The 20484-nt window shown below is 39.6% G+C and overlaps 1 protein-coding gene across 2 annotated transcripts in view; it reads right to left on the bottom strand.

Moving 5' to 3' along the window:
* The window catches only part of Tbx15 (T-box 15), a 132539-nt gene that overhangs the window by 69181 nt on the left and 42874 nt on the right, over positions 1-20484 (bottom strand). Inside the window, exon 1 of one of the 2 annotated variants that reach the window (XM_023706470.1) lies at positions 9549-9774. The exons of the other annotated variant lie outside the window; for it this stretch is intronic. Coding sequence (XP_023562238.1) covers positions 9549-9558 — 10 coding nt within the window. The 5' untranslated portion in view covers positions 9559-9774. Of the gene's footprint in view, positions 1-9548; positions 9775-20484 lie in introns of those variants that run through there. 2 annotated transcript variants of the gene reach the window in all.

The following is a 20484-nucleotide window of genomic DNA, read 5'->3' on the forward strand; positions in this document are numbered from 1 at the left end:
TAAACATATAGCAATGAGACAGTTTCAAATCAAATCGAAAGTACAGTTTCAACAAATAATACGCTGCATATATTCTTCTTAGTGGTTAATAATAATGTTTCTTTTTTTTTTTTTTTTTTTTTGGTGGAACCAGGGATTGAACTCAGGCCCTTGCGCTTGCCAGGGAAGCACTTATTCCACTGAGCCATCTCCCCGGCCCCACAATACAATTTTCTTAATTTATATTTACACATCTAATATAGCCTTCTGATGGATGCGACAGGAACATATATTTTACGTCCATTTTGTGGATGAGAAAATTGAAAGCAAAAGAAATTTAAAACAGCTTAAAACATAGGTCTCTTGCCTGTTGATCTGATGATCAGCTCTCCCCAAAATGATCCTATTCAAAGAGCTGGCAATTCTGTAACACTTCCTAACTGTGTAACTATCCCCAAAACTGTCATGGCTTAAACATATTCAATGTTGGCCAAGTCACAGATCACATAATTATTCAGGTCCCCAATTTCTATAATCTTTACAGCATAGAATATGTACATTTAATTAGAGATGCTATAAAGCCTCTTTTAACTCTAATGTTTCATGGGTGGATTAGTAGTGCAGTTTAGAGACCAGCAGGTCTTATAATGGGAAACCAAGCACAACAAGTTGATGTGGTTACCATAAAAGGAAAATACCTAAATTCCTCATGCTTTGATTTTAATGGGCCTGTCACAATTAGATATTATAAATATATATATATATATATATATATATATATATATATATAATAGCTAAGATAATTGTACTGCTAATTTCTCTTAGTTCATTGAAAGGAAAAGTTAGTGCTTATATTGTTTGACTGACTTTCTATGCTTGCATCTGGTAATCTCAGCATCTCCATTGATGATAACACTATGCAATATAATAACCATTGTTAATTTCCTATCATCTTATTTTGAAAATCTGTATGATTTTTATTGGGATTTTGTTGTCTTTTTAAAATAAAAAAAATACTGCTATCTGTTTATCAATAAAATTATGGAAAAAAATATTTTAAAATGCAAATAAATAAATAAAATTATAAAATAAAAAAATAAAATAACTTTTTCACAGTCAGGGAGCCGATCTGCATCCATACTTAATAGATAATTTTGAGGAATTTATTATAGTGAACAAAGCTCAGTTACACTTACAGCTCTGCTACACACCAGCACTGGATCTGTTCAGGTCTCTTTGATTCTTTGAACCTAGTTTCCTGACACTTACTATCATGGTCTAAAGATCTAAGATATTATCCCTTTAAAAAATTATATTTATAGGGCCAGCCAAATAGCTCAGCAGATCAAAGTACTTGCAAGCAGGCGCAGGGGCGGGGGTTCGATCCCCAGGCCTACTGTGTTGGTCCCACCCCCGGGGCGCACTGAGACTACAATTAAGACTGACAAATAGTCACTTAGTTGAGTTAAACTTAACTTTCTGCCTTCATCTCTTACTTCCTGTACATACTCTAATAAAACAATAGTGGTGAACACTTTGAAGATTTCAATGAGACTGGGCATGGTGGTACATGCCTATAATCCTAGCTCTTGGGGGGCTGTAAACAGGCATATAACTATGAATCCGATCTAGTAGTGAGACCCTGAACACCCTGTAGACCTTTCCCTATAATACAAAATAAATAAATAAAAATTAAATAAATAAATAAATTATATTTATATATTTCAAAATTACATTTTAAGTCTTAAAATTTTATTTTTATGTTTTAAATTTTATCTTTTTAAATTGTATTTATATTTTTACAATAAAACAATCTAACAATTGTGTTGATAGTGACTGCTACTCATCCTGGATAGTGAGGTAAATGTGAGCTCAAAAGAACTGTGTCAAAGAGTTAATGAACTTTGAAATTTTACTATCTGTAAAGCTAAGACATATATATCATTATATAGTATAAAAAACCTGCATGATTATCTCCATGTCATATATTTCTTAAGATAAGTTTACTTTATAGCAGTTCTACTGCCTGTGGACTTCAGGCATATGAGGGTACATTTAGTTACATTTTCTAATGGACCTATGGATAAAAACTGAGCAGGAACAACACTAAAACTCAAAAGATTGTGCTAGGTGCTATACAGAGGTAGGAACAAAATTTTAAGGAATTTAAAGATAAAGCAATTGATTTTTAAAAAGGGAAAAGGCTTCAGGAAGTGTTACTTGGATACAAACTTGAAGAATAAGTTCAATACCTACCAAAGAAACTATGGTGAAAAAGTTTTAGGTAGTGGAAATGGCATAAACAAAGAACTGGGAATTTTTATTGAATGTTAAGCACACTGGGATTGCCTAAGTTTTGAGCAGAGGCAAACCTGTGGCACATGTACCCCACCAGGCTCTTTGTCATCACTGAAATCTCCAAAGCGTTCACCACTATTGTTTTATTAGAGTATGTAAAGGAAGAAAGAGATGAAGGCAGAAAATTAGGTTCAACCCTATTAAGTGACTATCTGCCAAAGATGTGCTATGTGCTAGTCATTCCTGTGGACTCTTGGGCTACCAGGAAACAAGCAGTGCTAGGGAACATGGAGTTTGGAGGATGATGAGTAGCAGAATACAGAGTTTCGTCTTCATTTTCTACATATTGCAATTCTATTTTAAATGAAGGTGATGATGGCTCTGACTCCTTGTTAGACTATGAATTCCATAAGCCAAGTTTAATGCTTTGCCACATCTTCTGAGTGTTTGGTATGTGGCAGGTTGGTTGCAGTGTGGAAGATGGGCAGTAGGTGACAACTACAGATGTAGAATGGTACTTTCATAGAAGTAGACACCAGTTGTCATACTTTCCCTCAAGGAGTACAATGCTGGGCCCATTAAAGGAGAACGATGCACCACATATGTCAATCAAACACTTTACCTAAATCTTTTTCTGCCAAAGACTGATGCATGACTACATTTAGTGGCTCTTCCTCTCTGATATTGGTAGACAGGGTTACAGTTTCTGTGTATTTGTCTCCCCAAATCCTCATGCAGTCATTGAGGTGCAGTTCTACAGTTTGTGATTAATTCATGATCCAAGGCTGGGATGATGAGTCTGAGTGCTGCTGGGATTATGGGTGTGAGTGCTGCTGGGATTATGGGTGTGAGTGCTGCTGGGATTATGGGTGTGAGTGCTACACCCAGCCTGGGCGGATAGCCTAAATGCAATTTAAGGGAGACAGACCCGCTCACTGTAGCCTTTGTTGCTATTACTCCTCCCTTTTTCTCTTGCTGTTTTGCTGCTTTCCACAGCCATGAACTGCTACCCTCTGCATGTGCCACTCTGCCTTAGAAACAGCTGAGTATGGACTGAAACCTCCATTAACTGTGAGCTAAATAAACTTTTCCTTCCTTCATTTTGGGTGTCAGGCATTTGTCCCAGCAACAAGAGAAGAGTCACAGACAGACAGACAGCCACTCTGATCTAGCTCCCCAGTCTTCAAGTTTTTACCAAGAATTATATGGTCCTGTGAAACCTCCCATTCATCTCAGGGCCAACATCAAAATCATATGATCCTGTCAGTACTCTCTGTATCAGATTCAGGTCAGCTCTTATTTCCAGAGGACCTCCACTATGGTTTAGAACTTAAATGCTTCCCAAAAGCTCAAGTGTTGAGGGCTTGGTTGTTAGCCTGTGGCACTACTAGGAAGTGGTAGAAGCTTCCCAAATGTGCAAAGGGCCTATTTAAAGGAAGCAAGGTCCCTGAGACAGTGCTTTTGAAGGGGACAGAGGGGCCCTGCAGTCGCCTTCCCTCTCCCTCTCTTTGCATCACAGGCACCCTGAGGTAAGCACTTCCTTCACATGGACTTGCACCAGGATATTCTTTCTCACTGATGGCTCAGGAGCAACAGGGCCAAGGCCACGGACTGGAATCACTTAAACCATAAGCCTCCCACTGCCCCCAAAAACGTCCTTTCTTTCAAGATAAATTTCCTCAGGTGCTAAGCCACCATAGCAATAGAAAATCAGCTAAAACAACTCTGCAATAGAAATTAGTTCTGGGAAGCCAGACTTTATCAGATAGCCTAGAGAAAGCTGATGATGCAACTTTTCATAGAGTAATTCTAAATATGGCAGATGCAGAGCATTTGGCACTGACCTGAGTACGGCCTAAGCCCTAATTTGATACTCAGTCCAGACCTTCAAGGGAATGAACTATAATGCAAGTTGGATTAAACTAAAATTATGATGATACCAAACACTAAAATGAGGCTGTTAGATGACTTCCATAAGGCAATGGAGTCCTTGAGCTCTCCATGCCCTCCAAGTTCTCTTTAGGAGAAAGAGGGAGGTAACCTGAAGCCCACAACACCCGTGCCAATAAGCCAATTAAGAGGGCTAAGAGCTCATACCATTTTAACTGCCCAAAGCATTCTCTACCTCACAGTCAGCACCTCTCAGTGCCACATAGAATGATGGCAAGACTCCAAGTCATCCCTGAGATCTGAGCCTTTTAAAAAGGCTTTGTAAAGAAGTCACAGCAATAACATTTCATCTCTTTCTTGTTGAGCAGGCAGAGCTTCAAGGCCACTAAATGCTCAACCTCTTCCCTTCTAGCCTGCTTTGAAGGTAAAGCCAAAAGAAAAGGAAAATCAAAGAGGAAAGGTTATAGCAGGCACCAGATATTTTATCTGTTATCACATGTAATTTTGCCAGAAACCTTACGAAGTGGGCATCACTGCTACCATTTTACAGCAAGGAGACCAAAGCTTGCCTGAATGAAGACTTTAATCACACTGTGTGACCAGGAGGTGCTGGTGTAAGGTGTGAGTTAGCCTGGCAATAAGCTTGCTGTTCTTTCCACTCTGTACAGTTGCCCACGTTCAGAGACACAACTGCAGAGCTGTTGCTTTTTCCAGGCTGCTCAGTAGGGAGACAGCTCCAAGAAAGCCAACGTATCATCAGTTCTTTGGGAGAAGAGAAAACCCAAATGAAGGTCAGATGGGAATTTTCCTCTCTTACTACTCACATAGTTGTTTTTGGGAATATTTTAGATCTATCTCCTCACCAAACTAACATTATTAATTAACCCGGTATGAGCATAAAAGGCCTCTACCACTGTATTTTATTTCTATTCCCAGTCCTACCTGGGTAAAAGATCCAAAGGTGACAGTCACTAAAGATCAGTATCAGTCAAATCACCCTTTTGCTTTAACCTACACCCATAAGCGACATAACATTAGACGGAAGATGTTTGGGCTTTGAAAAATCTTTAAATGCTATATAGAAAGACAGAAAAAGAGAGCTGAAATCTTTCCTATTTGTGCAAAATTTGTTTTACTTAGACTTTGTTCAGGTCAGAGATCAGGGTCCCAAAATTTTGGATGGTCCTAAATGAGTATCTGTCCTTAAAGAGAACTCACAGGATCATAATGTATGTGAAAGCACATTATGAACACAAAAATTTCAAATTAATGTATAAAACTATACACCAATGTCAAGAAAATTGAGAGAGAGAGAGAGAGAGAGAGAGAGAGAGAGAGAGAGAGAGAGAGAGAGAGAGACCCTGGATTTTCTTTAGTTTTTTGTTTGTTTGTATTACACTGGATTTTCTTAAACTCTCTTAATTTCAAATATATTATTTTCCCCATAAAAGCAAAATTTGTGAGACTGATTTTTGGTTCAGTAAATATTCCTGGTGAATGCACACATAATATATAAATAGAATAATGAAAATTTTGGCCACCAGCCACATGTCAATATGCAACCTAAATACCTCTTCCACGAGAGGTTCATCAAATGTTGATTTTGATCAACTAGGTGGTCTTAGAATTTTACCAGTCAATTTAGGCCAGCAGCTGTCAACACAGAACAACCCTCCCTCAAGCTCCTGGCATTTTTCCTGGGTGAAGTGACACATTAGGTCACCCCAAAGCCAGTGCTTACTTGCTCTTTGTAGCCACAGCTTCCAGCCTCCCCATACCACCCCCAATACCAGCTGCTGCCATGGCAGCACCATGTGTCTGCCATCATGGTCTCTTAATTTCTGTGAAGAGTAAGCCTTCATCCAAATGCTGTCGAAGCACCACGCTTATACCTTGTTAGATGCCCCACTGATCACTAATAAGTAAAAAATACACGCTCAACCACCAAAGGAGAAGAACAACAAATCCAATTTCTAAATAACAAGGGTGATTTAACTATGACTTGTGGAGAAAGTGTCCTTGGAGGTGATAACTTCAAACAGACAAGTGATTACAGCCAGGAATATATGCCCTTCAAGCGATACTCAGGAGCCTTTCAGCTACACCAAGATCAAAATCTATCCATCAAGCATATTGCCTAGTGAACATGTCTAACAATTGTAGAGTCGCTTCTGCAGCAATCTTCTGAATTTACCCATTCAATCATTTATTTGCTCAGAAAATAATTATCATCTACCATTGGCCTGGCAACATGTCAGTTCTATGTGGGGTCCCAAATTGAATAGGACATGCTCTCTATCGCTAGCAGTTTACACTATATTTCAGGTAAACAGGACAGACTGTTCTAAAAGTCTAAACCCATGCCATCTAGCACACTAGAGCTTGGGATCCAAAAGCAAAGCTTTAGACATAGCTTTTTCTCTCTCAAGAGTCTAACCTTGAGCAAGTCATGTAACCTCTTTAAGTTTTTTTTTTTATAAAGGTATTTTATATTTATTTATTTTTATTTATTACATTTATTTATTGTGTGTGTGTGTGTGTGGCCAGCTCAGCCCACCAGGGGGCGGGGCTGGCTGGCATGTGGTGCTGGAGGATTGAACCGCGGTCCTTGTGCTTTGCCAAGCTTGTTTCAAGTAGGTGCTTTAGACCACTGAGCCATCTCTCCAGCCCAACCTCCTTAAGTTTTTAATACTTGTAAAATGATAATGTCATTAGTATTTAGTTCACAAAACTTTTATGAAGTGCTAGCAAGATGCATGTGCATATAAATTAGCATAAATATCAATAGAAAAACATCGGGACATATAAACAGAACATTCATGTACTGCAATGCAAAAGACATAGCAACAAAATGTCATAGAATTTAGAGGCGAGAAAAACTTCTTGTTTAGGTCTTTCTGGGACTAAGTAAGAGATGTCTATAAGATCCAAAAGTAGGGACTGGACATGGTGTCGCATGCTTGTAATCCCAGCTCTTGGGAGGCTGTAAACAGGAGGATCACTATGAGTCGATATATTAGTGAGACCCTGAACACACTGTAGACCCTTCCCTAAAAATTAAAAAAAAAAAAAAATCCAAAGGTAGAAATGGAAAAGGAGAAGGACAATTCTGTTGTGACACAGGCAGGCCATAAAATCCAGCAGAAATCTTTAGAAAACAGCAACCTATGCCAACTCACCTCAGTGGCATTCCACTTATACCCTCGGTACCTGAAACAGTGTCTGGCACTTATCATCCAATAAAGAAAATGTTACTTTGTTCAAATAATTAATTACTTGCTGAGAGTTTAGCAAAACAAGAGAAGAAACACAAGCAGAAAAGATCTGGGAGGGTAGTCTGGTGCCAGATGAAGAATCCTGAGTGCCAGTCTTCTGATCTTCTTCCAGCAGACAAATATATCTCTAGTAATGAGGTTTCTTAATTGCACACCATGTTCAGTAAGATCTCTATTAAATCTCCGGGTTGCCATAACCTTAACTTTTGGAATCCTACTGGCTCTTCCTTCCATGACTTTAAGTTGTGCTAAACCCTTTCACAAGATCTGACCTGAAAGTTGTCCGAGGCTTTAGATGACGTCAGTGAATTCAGTGATTTATGTGAGTGGCAATTACGGTCAAGCTTCTAGAAAACTCTCAGATGCTAACTCTTCTCTATACAAACCTTAGAAGAGAAAGTGTGCATGGTCATGAGGAAAAAAAAAAAACTAATTTAAAGTCAAGTCCTCCTACAAATGTTAGAGGTCGTGATGCTGAGAAGGGAAAAGAGGGCGGAGACACCCACCTCCCCCAAGACAAGACTGCTGCTATATCTGGAAGATACCTGCACATCCGGAGGGGCCTTGAAATTTGCAGTGTTGTGCAGTTTTCAGAGACACTGCAGGGTAAAGAAAAGAGCACAGGGCATCATTAGAATCAAAAAGACTCAGGCAACTGACCCAGGCACCAAGCAGAAATACATTCAGTTTCTTTCATCTTTTGGAAAGGGGCCTAGCCATAGGGTTTGATCATTTCCCAACCGCTCCACTATTTATCTTTGAAAGGAAGAAAGTTTTGAATCCTTTTGAATGCAGAAAATCACAACCACAACAAAGAAACTGTAAAATGTAAATTTGGAAAAGATTACAAGGTAAGGAAAATATTTTGAGGCATGGAGTAAAGAATGTATTAAAATTGATGTTCTGAGCAATGATTTTTTTAAAAAAAAGGAAAAGTAAAACAAAGATATAAAAAAAAATGCCAGAGCGAACAGAAACAATGACAAGAAACACTATGTTGAAAGGGTCTATTTAAGATTATCTGGTTCATCATGACTGCCATACTGTTGGAGGAGGAAAATTATCAGGTCTAAATGACACAAAGAAAAGAGGGCAGACTAATGAGAAAAAGATGTATCTTTAGTGAGGACATGGGCCTGAGAAGAAGCAAACTCTGCTTGTGAACCAAGGAGCAGATAGAGCACCCAAAGCTGAAGAAGCAGCTCAGGGACACTGTTCAAGCGACAGTAAAGAGACAGAATCTGGTTCAAGAAGCCCTGACTAGTTTCAGAGCCATTTTAACAGCACTGGCCCCAATGGATCAAGATAAGGAGGGAGACAGAAAAGACCTAAAAGTCAGTGAGGCAGCTAAGAGGAAGACCCACAATTGGAACATTTTAAACTCTATTTACAAATGAGACCATTGAGACTTAGACAAGGTAACATTTTTCAGTACCACCTATGTAGAAGTTATAAAACAGAAGAAAAAGACCCAGATAATTCTCATTCCAAAATTTGAGCTCATCCACTATCACACATCCACTTCAGAAATCCTAAAATGAAATGCTTGGATAGTAGAATGTAGTGGATTTGGGAGCATAGGACTTGCGTCAAAAGTGAGAGAAGTTACCCTGGATTAGTGCTATTCTAATGACTTGTCTTTTATAATTACAGCTCACTAAGCCAGTTTAAGTTTATTGCAGAATTTAACATTCCACTATTGCATCCCATGTCTCCAGACTTTCCAGGAAAAGCCCACCTCTTGAGTTTTTATTGTCTTCTTTTTCTTTCTAAAACTATTCCCAGGGGCTGGGGAGATGGCTCAGTGGAATAAGTGATTCCCTGGCAAGCGCAAGGGCATGAGTTCAATCCCCGGTTCTGCAAAAAAATAAAATAAATAAAACTATTCCCAGATGGGAAAGAGTCATCAAAGGATTTCGGTGGTCACCAAGCGAAAGAGGGTGAGGTGATTCTGTAAAGAAAGCTGATTAGGGAATCTCAAATCAACATGTGCATTCTAACTCCATCCTGACTTCTCCAGTCATCTCCACCAAGACACTTGATTCCACCTGCTCTCAGCTAACCTCTTGGCTAGAGCTGCCTCTGTTCTTCCCCAGGCCTACCTACCTTGAAGCATTAGAATGACCCCTGAAGAAAGTGTCCTCCAAGAGTGTCAGCAATTCAGGAGTGACAACTTCTAAAACAGTTGGTGTGTTCTTGCATGTCTGTGGCCCTCGGAAGGAGCCGCAGCATCGCCGAGGCAGCAGGATTTCCTTGCCAACATCGCTCGTTCCCTCCTCCCCGTAAGACTCTGCTCTGCCTCTCCCGGCCCCCAGCCTCGGAAGACTTTGAGCACAGGGGCCATGGCATTTAAGCACTGTCAGAGTTCCCACTTCAATTCCCACAGCGTTGCCAATTCAGCATCTGGCATGATGACCCAGCTTGAACTGTATTTAGAAGCTTCGGACATGGCACTATGTTCCAGCCCATCTCAGATTGACGGGAGATTTCCTGAGCACCTGGGCCTGGGATTCAAGCACTCCTCCTTCCCGAGGATGGGGGTCAAAATGACTTTCCTTCAACGGTCGGTTTGCTTCTCAGGTGTGTAACCTTCTGGAGGAGACCTCTAAGAGATTTAATGTCTAACACTCATCATGAAATGCTATTGTTTCTAAATCCATACTTTTTATAAAGCAAGAAAGAGAAGTAAAGGGGAAATTAGTCAGAAAATGAGTTGAGGGTTCTATTTGTAGATTATTCATACACAGATAAATTTCTCTGGAAATACACCCCAGAAGCGGTCACAATTTACAAGATACTATTGGTGAATGAATAAAGAGGGCTTGCCTGTGATTTGACTTTGTGGGACAGTGATAATAATTCACTTGGTCTTCATGGCATTCACTAAACTAGCCCTTTTTATTTTTGTCAGGGTCTTGCTATATGTTTTAGGCTGGTTGAACTTATAGTGATCCTCTTGCCCCAGCCTCCCAAGTGCTGGTATTATAGGTGTGCACCACCATACCTGGCCTAAACTAGTTTTAAAAGTAGTCTATCAGAGTCATGAAAAATTATACTAATTCTTTTTAGTGGTGAAAAAAATTAAGTCCAATTTATTTATGCTTTCATCTAATTTCCTCCTAGACACTCAAATTGATAACTGTATAACATAAATAGGGTATGCCATTAATTTTGAGGGTTACTGCACAGACTCTAGATCTCAATCCCAATAGTTCATGGGAAAAAGAAAGGTTGACCCCCAACTTTCTGCCCATGTGTCCCTGACTAGTGTTCCACAGAGACACCCTGTCATTGAAAAGGCATCAGTGTTTGGCTTCTCCTCATTTCTGGGCAAGGACCCAACACTCAGAGAATGTGGTTTTAGGATCATGGCATCTAATCCATTCGAGGATTATTTTCCCTCCTACTGCTCAGATGGGTGTGTTAATCATCGCCTCTCTTTGTTCTGTAATAAATTCAGCCCTGACTAATTCCAAGGCTCTATGCATCACTGAAGTCTAAAGATGGCATTTTGACAGGTCAGATATTTAAAATCAGTGGACCACCAACCACTAAAAAATGTTAAGTAGTTTTAGAAACATGTGGAAGTGATTTTTTCTAAGAATTCACAAGTCTGAAGGATGAGATCTTATTGATGGCATATGAGCTGTTGTATATATTAAAGTATTACTGTATATATTATATTTTACATATAATTAAGATTGACTTAACAACAAAGGCAAAGTATCCCTATTATATTATTGTATTATCAGAAACTAATTGCAATGGAGTATACACTATGTGGTGCTTTTATTCAAAAGAAATGAAAGACTAAGATAGAACAAGAAATGGATATGCAATGAGTAAATATTTAAAATATGAACGTCATAGGTGAAGTCTTGCATTAAGAAAACAGATTTTTCTGACACTACCTCCATTTTAACTATAGTCATCAAAAATGGGTGCTAAAAGAAAATTTTTCCATATAATATTAATTTATAATTAGTGAAGAGGTTATTCATTTAAACCAATGGATAGATTCGGGGTATACTAGTCACCTAAAGCTACAAGTTAAGTTGTAAGAGTTTGCATTTCTCCTTGAAGAGGAGGCACATGATTTAAAGGATTCTCAAAGAGATCTATGTCTCTAAAGGTTCAAACTGTACAAGGGCTTGATCATTTCTCTTCAGCGGGAGGACCAAAGTCTATTTGCCCAAGCTTTGGCTGTAATATACTATTTCTTCACAGCCAGATAGTTAACAATGGAAAAAATAATCAAAAGAATGAGGTAAAAAATGTCATGGTAATCTTAGTAAAACTATGCTTTTGTGTCCCAGAGTAGTAATGAGGGTTAAATGGTCACCAGGGCCACTTCTGTTTCTCTGTGTATTTCCTTATTTCTTACTTATGTTTGTGGTGACTACGCATGTATATATGTGAGGTAAATTTCAGACCCTCTCTTGGAGAAGTCCATGAATTATAAGTTACACATCATGAATAACAATAGGATTTCTCCCTTAGTCTTCCTGATTCACTCACACTCTTGTTCTCCTTCCCCTAATTTTCAAGAAAATATCAACAGCACAGAAACCCTAGGCCTACCAGGCTGCTTTTCCTAATATAGACCACACAACCCAGCAAGTTTGCTGTTGGGAGACACAGTCTGGGCCCTTCCCCAAAGATGTCCTCATGACTGGTGGTCCCGGCACCTCAGAAGAAATGCCCTACCCCATGTCCCCTGAGGCAGACCCTGTGTCTGGCACTGGGACCAAGAGGCAGCTCCTCAGGAAAGCTGGAAAAAGTGAGCAGGCTGTCCATGCCAAGGCTTTCCTAAAGGCCATCACAACCCAGTCAGACAGAGGAAAGGACACTTTGGTGAGCTCAGTTTGTTTACTGCCGAGAACCTCCTTGCCCTCACAGCGAAACATCTATTTTTACCACCCTGCGACACTGAAGATGTTCTGCTGTCATTAACATGCATGATAAATAGAGTCAACTTTGCATTATTTTTCATCCTATGATGAAAAAAAAAAAAACCCTGTATTGAGAGTCTGAAAACAAGAGTTTGAACCCTGGTTCCAGCTGTAAAGAGAGATCTAACTTTGACCTTTTAAGCCTGTAGAGTTGCTGTCAACCCGTCTGATAAAGTGAATAAGGAATCCTACTGCTTACCCAACTTGATGAGTCACCAACAGAATAAAATGATGCAAATTAACGCACGTTCCAAACTATACAGTGCCCTAGAAATGTAAGTTATCAGCATTACAAATAATCACTTAAACCACAGCAGTTCCTCAGTGTGTTCCAAATACTGTGCTAAGTCTGTGCAGTGCCCATTAGAGATGAGGAAACTAAGACTCAAAGGCAAAATGATGACACAAGCAGCCGCCTTCACTAGGGGCCTGGATGCGCTCATCTCTCTCCTCCACGTCTTCCTTGGATCGTGTATTCCATTTCCTCTTGCTGGCAATCCACTGGCTCATCTTTAAAATGGAGATGATAATCATTGGTTCCTGTGATACAAAGATCTAGATAAAAAGACCTCCGCTGTGTTTTGTTCCATCACTTATGATTTCGCCAAATGTAACCCAGGTCACAGGATACTTTTTGGTGGAGTGGGGGCCAGTAGCTGGTTTTGCTAACTAATAGGCCTCAGCATGTCACTGTTTCTTTGACCTTTGAACTACTGTAATTGCTTTTCCCACTGGTGACCTAATGTGAAATCATAACTGAATTAGTGTTTCTCCCAAACTAAGTACATTTTACTATATTCCTTTATTTTTTTAATTTCAGAGAGCTCTAACTTTAACCTGTATTGGTACAATTTAGGTTTGCATGTCAAAATCATTACAAGAAATTTGTATCTGTACATGATATAGCTTGTTTCTTCTGATTTTTCCCCCATTCCCATCCCCTCTTTCCAAATCCCCAGTTCTCTCCATTCACAAAGTTCAGTTTTCACTTCATCCTTCTTTTTCTCATTTTTTCCTTTCCTTTCCTTCCTTTCCCTTTCCCCTCCCCACTTCCCATTTCCCTTTGGACAGTTTCCTCCTTTTTTATAATATGTGTTGTACATTTATGTTCTTATTTACATTTTCAGTTTCTTACACCAAAGAGATAATATAATATTTAAACATGTGTGTCTAATTTATTTTGCTTATAATTACAGTTTTAAGGTCCATTCATTTAGCTATAAATGTCTCAATTTTGTCATTCTTCATAGCTGAGTAATACTCCATTGCATTTTTTTAAAAAAGGAAAACGTCTTTTTTATACATTCATTGGTTGATGAGCATTTAGGTTGTTTCCAAGTTTTAGCTATTACAAACTGTGCTACTATAAAGATGTGTTCACATATATCTGCACATACACCACTGTGGTATGATGCTTTTAATTCTTCTGGGAACATACCTAGAAAGGGAATATCTGGGTCAAATGGGACACTAATGCTGGTTTTCTGAGGAATCCACACTGCTTTCTGATCCTCTGCTGATCAAGATACACAGTAACTATTCACTGATCAAGCAAAACAGCCCAGTGCCAAATGAAAGCAGGCAGCTATCTTCTTTAACTTCACTTGGAGATATCACTCCAGCATGTGCCCTTCTACATAGATGTCACTTGGGAGCAGGAAAATTATTATAATCAAACAGTTTCATTATCAGTAATGGAAAGCTTTACTGAATGCAATGGCAAAGACTTCTGCGGACAGCTCCCTTGGCAGTCCAGGCCTGAGGCAGAATTAGCAGTCTTTTCATCTACTGTGGCATAAAACCCAGTCCCAGGGTACTTCAGATTTGTTTTCCATAAAATTATTCAGCTTCTCTGGGGTCTAACCTTCCTGTTCTTTTTCTCTTTGGGGCTCAGGATACCTCATTTCTTTGCCCCACAGAAGCACTGCTATGGTAAAACTCAGTGTTAGGATTTCACTCCACAGAAAAATGCCTGAAGAAAGATGGTCCTTGTTACTTAAAAAGACCTTCTAAAGCATGCTACTTATTGCCTCAGGGAAGTGACTTCCTCTCTTTCCAGAAAGACCTTCTGTGGTGTAGATTGCAATTACATGTCAGAATTCAGTTCTCCCACAAAGTATGTATCCCTTGAGCAGATGCTCTGCTACTCAGTCCTTACCAAGAAAGAGTGGATCATGACTCTTGTAGTGCTCTTAAAATACCTGTAAAAAAATTACTTCTTGTCATTATAACTTAATTAGGAGACAGTGTGGTCCATAATGAAATATATTCACTTGGGTAGGGAAGGCAAATATGTTCTAACATGTGTCAATCATGATCATCATGTGGTATTACTTGAAAGCACAAAATGGAGAGGCATGGAGCCCAATTCACACTTAGATGGAAGAGTACCAGACTGATTAATTATATGTATTATACATTCACTATCACTCCTTTTCTAAGGTTTCCACCATAGTGCTGCCATGCTTGGACTGTCGTGGTATCCCTCTTACTTGATTTGAAGAAATAAAGCCTATCATGTCATTGCCCATATTTTATGTTACTTTTTCTAAGTGGTCTAGGTTCCCCAGAGGCCTGAAAGAGGCCACTAATCTCTTTCTTCTAGCAATAAGGTCATCATGTTAGCAAACTTCTGCTCTGACACAGTTGTGGTTTTAATGGAGAACTAATGTCTTCATCAGTATCTGTGCTATTTCACACTTCATTTCCTCCCCAACTCTTGGATGAAAACCATCCGGTCCTGGTGATTTACTTTGTGGGAGTTTCTTTCAAGTGAGTTTGCTTCTCTAGGGATGCCACGCAAGCATTTTCAGGGCTCCAGCTGGGGAGCACCCAGCCTTGAAACATCTCTGTGTGATCAAGTCATTCAAAAAAGGCGAGAGCCTTGGCAGAAACCTGGCTGTGAGTCCTTCTGCTGAGGCCTTTGACTCTGAGACTAACAGCAGCAGCTGCTAAGTTTTCTGTCTATTACTCCCATCAGTGGTTCATGGGGCAGCAGACTTGTAGGACTTTGAAAGCCAGCAGAGGATAGGAGGAAGATGCGAACACTATGCATTTGTGTCCCACAACTCAGGCTGCCTCCAGTTCTCTCCGCGAATTTCTCCAAACCATTCCATGGCAAGAATGATGTTAAACTTCTTTTAGCAAACCCACGTGGCACCATCACCCAACACAGACTCTCCAAGAGAGTCCTAATTTCCATTCTGTAGTCTTCAGGATGTATCTGTATTGACTATATCTAAAGTGGGGGTGCAGCTGAGTGGTAGGATGCTTGCCTAGCATGATCAAGGTGCTAAGTTTGATCCATAGCACTATAAACTATACTATTACACATAAGGGCAGAAAACACATCCCCTAGCATCACAGATATGCAGACAATACATTATAAAATTCTGGCTATATGGCATAACTCATAGAATGAAGGGAGAAGTGTTACAACGTGAACAATGTTCATAGGACTGCTCATTCAAGGTAGCAAGGCCACCTGCACAATGAGTCCCACAGCCTTAAGGTCTAAGAATAACTATGAAGGACAGATTTCTCACTGCTGGGAGGCCTGTGGCTTCATCAAGGCAAACAATGTCTGACTTCTCTACATAGAAGGGACAAAGGAAAAACTGAGGAGTTCTGAAAATCTGTAACATGCCTATTGTTGGATGTTACCTGGTTTCTGTCTTTGTTTCTGATTTTTGTTCTTGCTTTTGTTCATACTTTTCAAAATAAAATTAAATTAAATTTTAAAAAAAGAAAAATTGAGGAGAAAGGACTCAAGGCAGAGCCATGTAACACAAATCTAGACCTCAGTGGTATAAGAGTGGCCTCCTCCTCATTTGTGGGACAGAAGTCCACATGTTGTGATCTCATTTTTTGCCTTCAACATAGTTTAAATGAGGACATAGGGCATGTTGGACCAGTAAAGTATCTGGCAAGAAGAATAACAGAAAATGTGGGGCCAGACACAGCCTTCCTAAGAAGAGGACATCTGCGGGAACTTGGTCTGAGCTGCATGACTTCTAATGTGCCTGTGTTGGAGATGTGTTAAAAGGATTATCTGCTATTCACTCACACCTTGAAGAGGATGAACCTCTCTTCATTTGCCAAGAGGAAAGCTTTACTCGGAAAGCTAAAATCCAAAGAGTATCATCAAGAAGAATAAGAAAAATAACAGCCTTGGTTTCCCTGAGCTCACTGGTATAACAGCACATGATGCTTCAGGTTTCTCACTGGACAGCACCCAGGTCAGACTAAACACCAGTGCATGATACAGGTCCCTTACTTATTGAGGCAGTGAAGATAAGAAAGCCCAGGATGTCACTATGGTTCTCTGAAAAGGCATTGCCAAGTACTAATCCCCTAAAGCAACACATATAAATTGTCTCCACTCTGGAACAAATTTAAACTTTGAAGAACTGATAGAATGACTGCACCATTAGTAGCCAAGTGTGCAATAAGAACAGAATACTCCTGAAAACACATGACCAGAAACTATATCTGTAGCGCTATAAACCCCTAGTTTGGGATACATTTTGCCAACAAGAAAGAAAGGATGCTCTTTAACTGAAGACTATCAATGTGCAAAAACAAAACAAATTACTAGGGAAGAAACTTTGTCTCCCTACAGTAAGAGATTTCTATCCCATTTGGCCCATAAGAATGTTCTAAATTCTTAGAATAGTACTCAGTTCAGCTCTATAAATTTCCATGTACAAGTAACAGAAAACATGCAATTCCCCCATGAACAGGATGCAGGGCAGCTCTCTCCTCAGGTGTAGTAGTAACCTATACCACTCCTACTTCTCCCAACTGGAAAAGGGTTACAGGAGGGGTTTAGCAACAATAGCAACAGTTGTTGGCTCTGAACCCAGGGCAGCAGACCTGTGGAATCCCAGGCCCAGGCCTCTGGCTGGCAGGGTATCCAGGTGGCTTATGAGTTCTCCTTGGCAGTCATTAAAGTTCACCTGCTACAACCACAGGTCCTATTTTCTGCTTTGTTTCATGACCTTCATTGCAACATCCCATTGTTCCTGATTCCAGGTAGCAAAATCTAAAGGTCGCCATTGATTTGGTCCAAAATTGCTTTCACTCCAATCTTGACAAGCTGCACCACACACTCCAAAGGTCACCTATGTGAAATCAGTACTCTGGCCCTGCTTGGGCCTCAGTGTTTCTTTACATCTACAGCCTCACAAAGTTTCTTTATTCTTATGCTTTACTCTTCCCTGGCAGATCTGTGAGAGGACCCTGTCCACATGCACGTTATAAATCTGAATATTATTCTCCGTGCCTTTAGGTTGCAAGAGTGTAGGTCTACAGTGGAACATGAAACAAGTGTACTGCATAAGTGATTTTTAAAGATTATTTTCTGTGCTTAAAACCAGCCATGTCTTCAGATTGAAACTAAGATTCTTAACTCTCAGTACGTTTAGGGGTGAATTCTCATGTCACTGAAGGCATTCACCAAAGAGCAACTGACTTAACCCCATTAGTTTATAGTCCTCAGGCCAACCACCAGTGCTATGTTTTTACCCCATCTTCCTCCTGAGCAGTCTGTCCCAACCTATCTCCAAATACCAACCATTGCCCAGGCCAGGTAATGAGCTTCTCAAGGAGACCAGTCACAGGAAGTTCAGCAAAGAAAATAATAGTTCCACTTTGGCTCAGGATGCTTACAAAAACATTGCCCTTGACCAAGATGCAGCATTAGGAAACTGGAAAGGCAAAACTCAAGCATGTTTTGCAATTTCAATGTCTCCAGAAAATTAGGGTCAGAAAATTACTAGGAAAGATTGTCCTCAGCCAAAGGACCTCAGAACTTGAAAAGATGGTGTGCACCATATTTATATCCTCAATCCACCCATACCCCTTACAGTGGTATATAAATAGGGAAAGTGGTCATAAAAGAAGGCTGAACAAAAGCGTGTTTCACTTTTTAATATACAGATTCAGTGATATTTTCTTCATTTTTCCAGGAACTGGTTTCAGAGGGAAAACCATACCATGATAGCTACAGATATTTTCTTTGAGACTTGTTTTTATGACTAAATTCATTAAGACTATTGATATTTTTTTAAACTAGTGACTTTTTGGTTATCCTTTGAAACTTATCCTCATAAGTGAATCACTGGAATTTAATTCATTCTAAATGCTCCTCTTTGTTTTAGTCCCTAAAACACTTCATTCAGTCAGAGAGCCCCATGTAAAATGAAAAATACATATAAATAAAGTAGAATGTAAAAATAAGCATATATAAAATAATACCTGGAAAAAGTCCATCTTCTCCATATCCTCAATAGGAACACAGGATCTCCACCTGTTACTCATTTCCAGCATCCCATCCCCCACCCACTTGGAGCCTTTGGGTTCTGAGAGCCCCATTCTAACTAGAAAGAAAAATAAAGATGACTCAACCAAAATTGTATTTGTAACACACATTTTAAAGTGAATTATTTTATAGCTCACACAATAAGATTTCAGATAGGGATGAAAGATAGATGAGGAAGGCTTGAGTTTATAATGTGTCACGTTGCACATATGGACATGATCTAAAACCTGTGTCTTCCTAACCCTCAACCAGCACTTTACACACCGAGTTGTTTTAAGTTTCTTCTTCTTTTTTTTTTTTTTTTAAGTTTGTTGGTCTTCACTCGTGGAACTCAATAATTCTCTTCATTACAGGAAACTTGTTACAAATACTAATGACCATTTTCTTGCTTCCTACAAAAGTAGACATTATTTCTGCAGATCTCTGCTCTAAATAAATAGTCTAAAATTAGTAGAATCAAGATGTTGCCTTATGTGGAGTGGAAGTGCGTAGAGCGTGAATATTGCAAACTGTCTATAGTAGTCTTTGCCCATTGTTCTAAGTCCAAATAACCAGAAATACCAAAGAAGGTTGTGTTTACATCTCTCAAAAGATTTCATTAGCCAGGCAGTGACTAGGAAAAAAAAAAACTAGTCTTCTCATAGACACTGGTAAAAGCAGCAATCTGACCAGCTACTTTCCAGTGAGCTGTCAAATCTCCAAATTGCAATCACATAAAACTAAGACTAAATATCACCAATTGACAAAATCAAATGAACATTTAGGGACCAAATAAAGCTAAGGAGTTCCCCCACTTGGTTTGCCAAAGCAAGGATCAAAGAAAGTTTGGAGTGGGTGCAATATCAGTCCTGGAACGGAGGTCAGGTATTTGGCCTTTTCTCGGCTACCAGTGATATTGAATACAACAGATAAATTAAGATCAAGGCACAAGGCAGTTCTAAAAGCACCAGCCTGTCCCCAGGAGATCCCAGGAGCAGTGATATCCACCATGAGCCAAATCTTGTCCTCACTTGGAGGAATGTCCACTAATAGGGGAGTGGATTACATATAACAATGTCAAAAGTCCTGCAGCATAATCACAGAAGGGGACAAATTCATCAAGAGTAGTTACTTGGCCAAGGAACATATTCTAATACAGCTTCTCTAGCCTTCAGCTCCTGATTAAACATATGCGTATGAAGAGGTGATTACCCAAGATAGAGAACCCAAGTGCCTATAGGAAAGCCCGACCCTTTAGTTTAAGGCAAGCATGACCTACCAGCAAATCTCAAAGGCAGGAAAGATTTCTGGGATTTGTAACTCAAGCCCATACTCATTTCAGGAGAACTTCCCTAATCCAATTATTTGTTTCCACACAGGATGCACACAGGTATCTCAGCTGCATGTGCTGCATGACTCAATAGATAGTCTTCACTCAGTACAGCCTTCAAGTTCCACTAGAACCTACCCTAGAAAAGGGGCAGAATTCCAGCACCTGCTTGGGTGATACAATTGCAACCTATAAGGCTTCAGGCTTCATCAGTCCAGCAGTGAAGCCTAAGAAGGGAGCATGGAGAATATAAGTCAGATCTTTAGATTTCATCCTCATAGACAGAATGAAAGTCAGAGTGCCATTTTAGGGTTGTCAGGAAGGTCTTCCTTGATCCAACCTTGCCTACAGCTCACCATGGGAGATGATTTCCCTATCTAAACACCAGTGTTGTGTGTAGACAGTGCAGAAACATAAAACTTGGACTGAAAAAAAAAAAACTTGGCATGCTTTTCTGCT

This window comes from Octodon degus, unplaced genomic scaffold, assembly GCF_000260255.1.
Source record: "Octodon degus isolate 3935 unplaced genomic scaffold, OctDeg1.0 scaffold00257, whole genome shotgun sequence".
NCBI lineage: Eukaryota > Metazoa > Chordata > Mammalia > Rodentia > Octodontidae > Octodon > Octodon degus.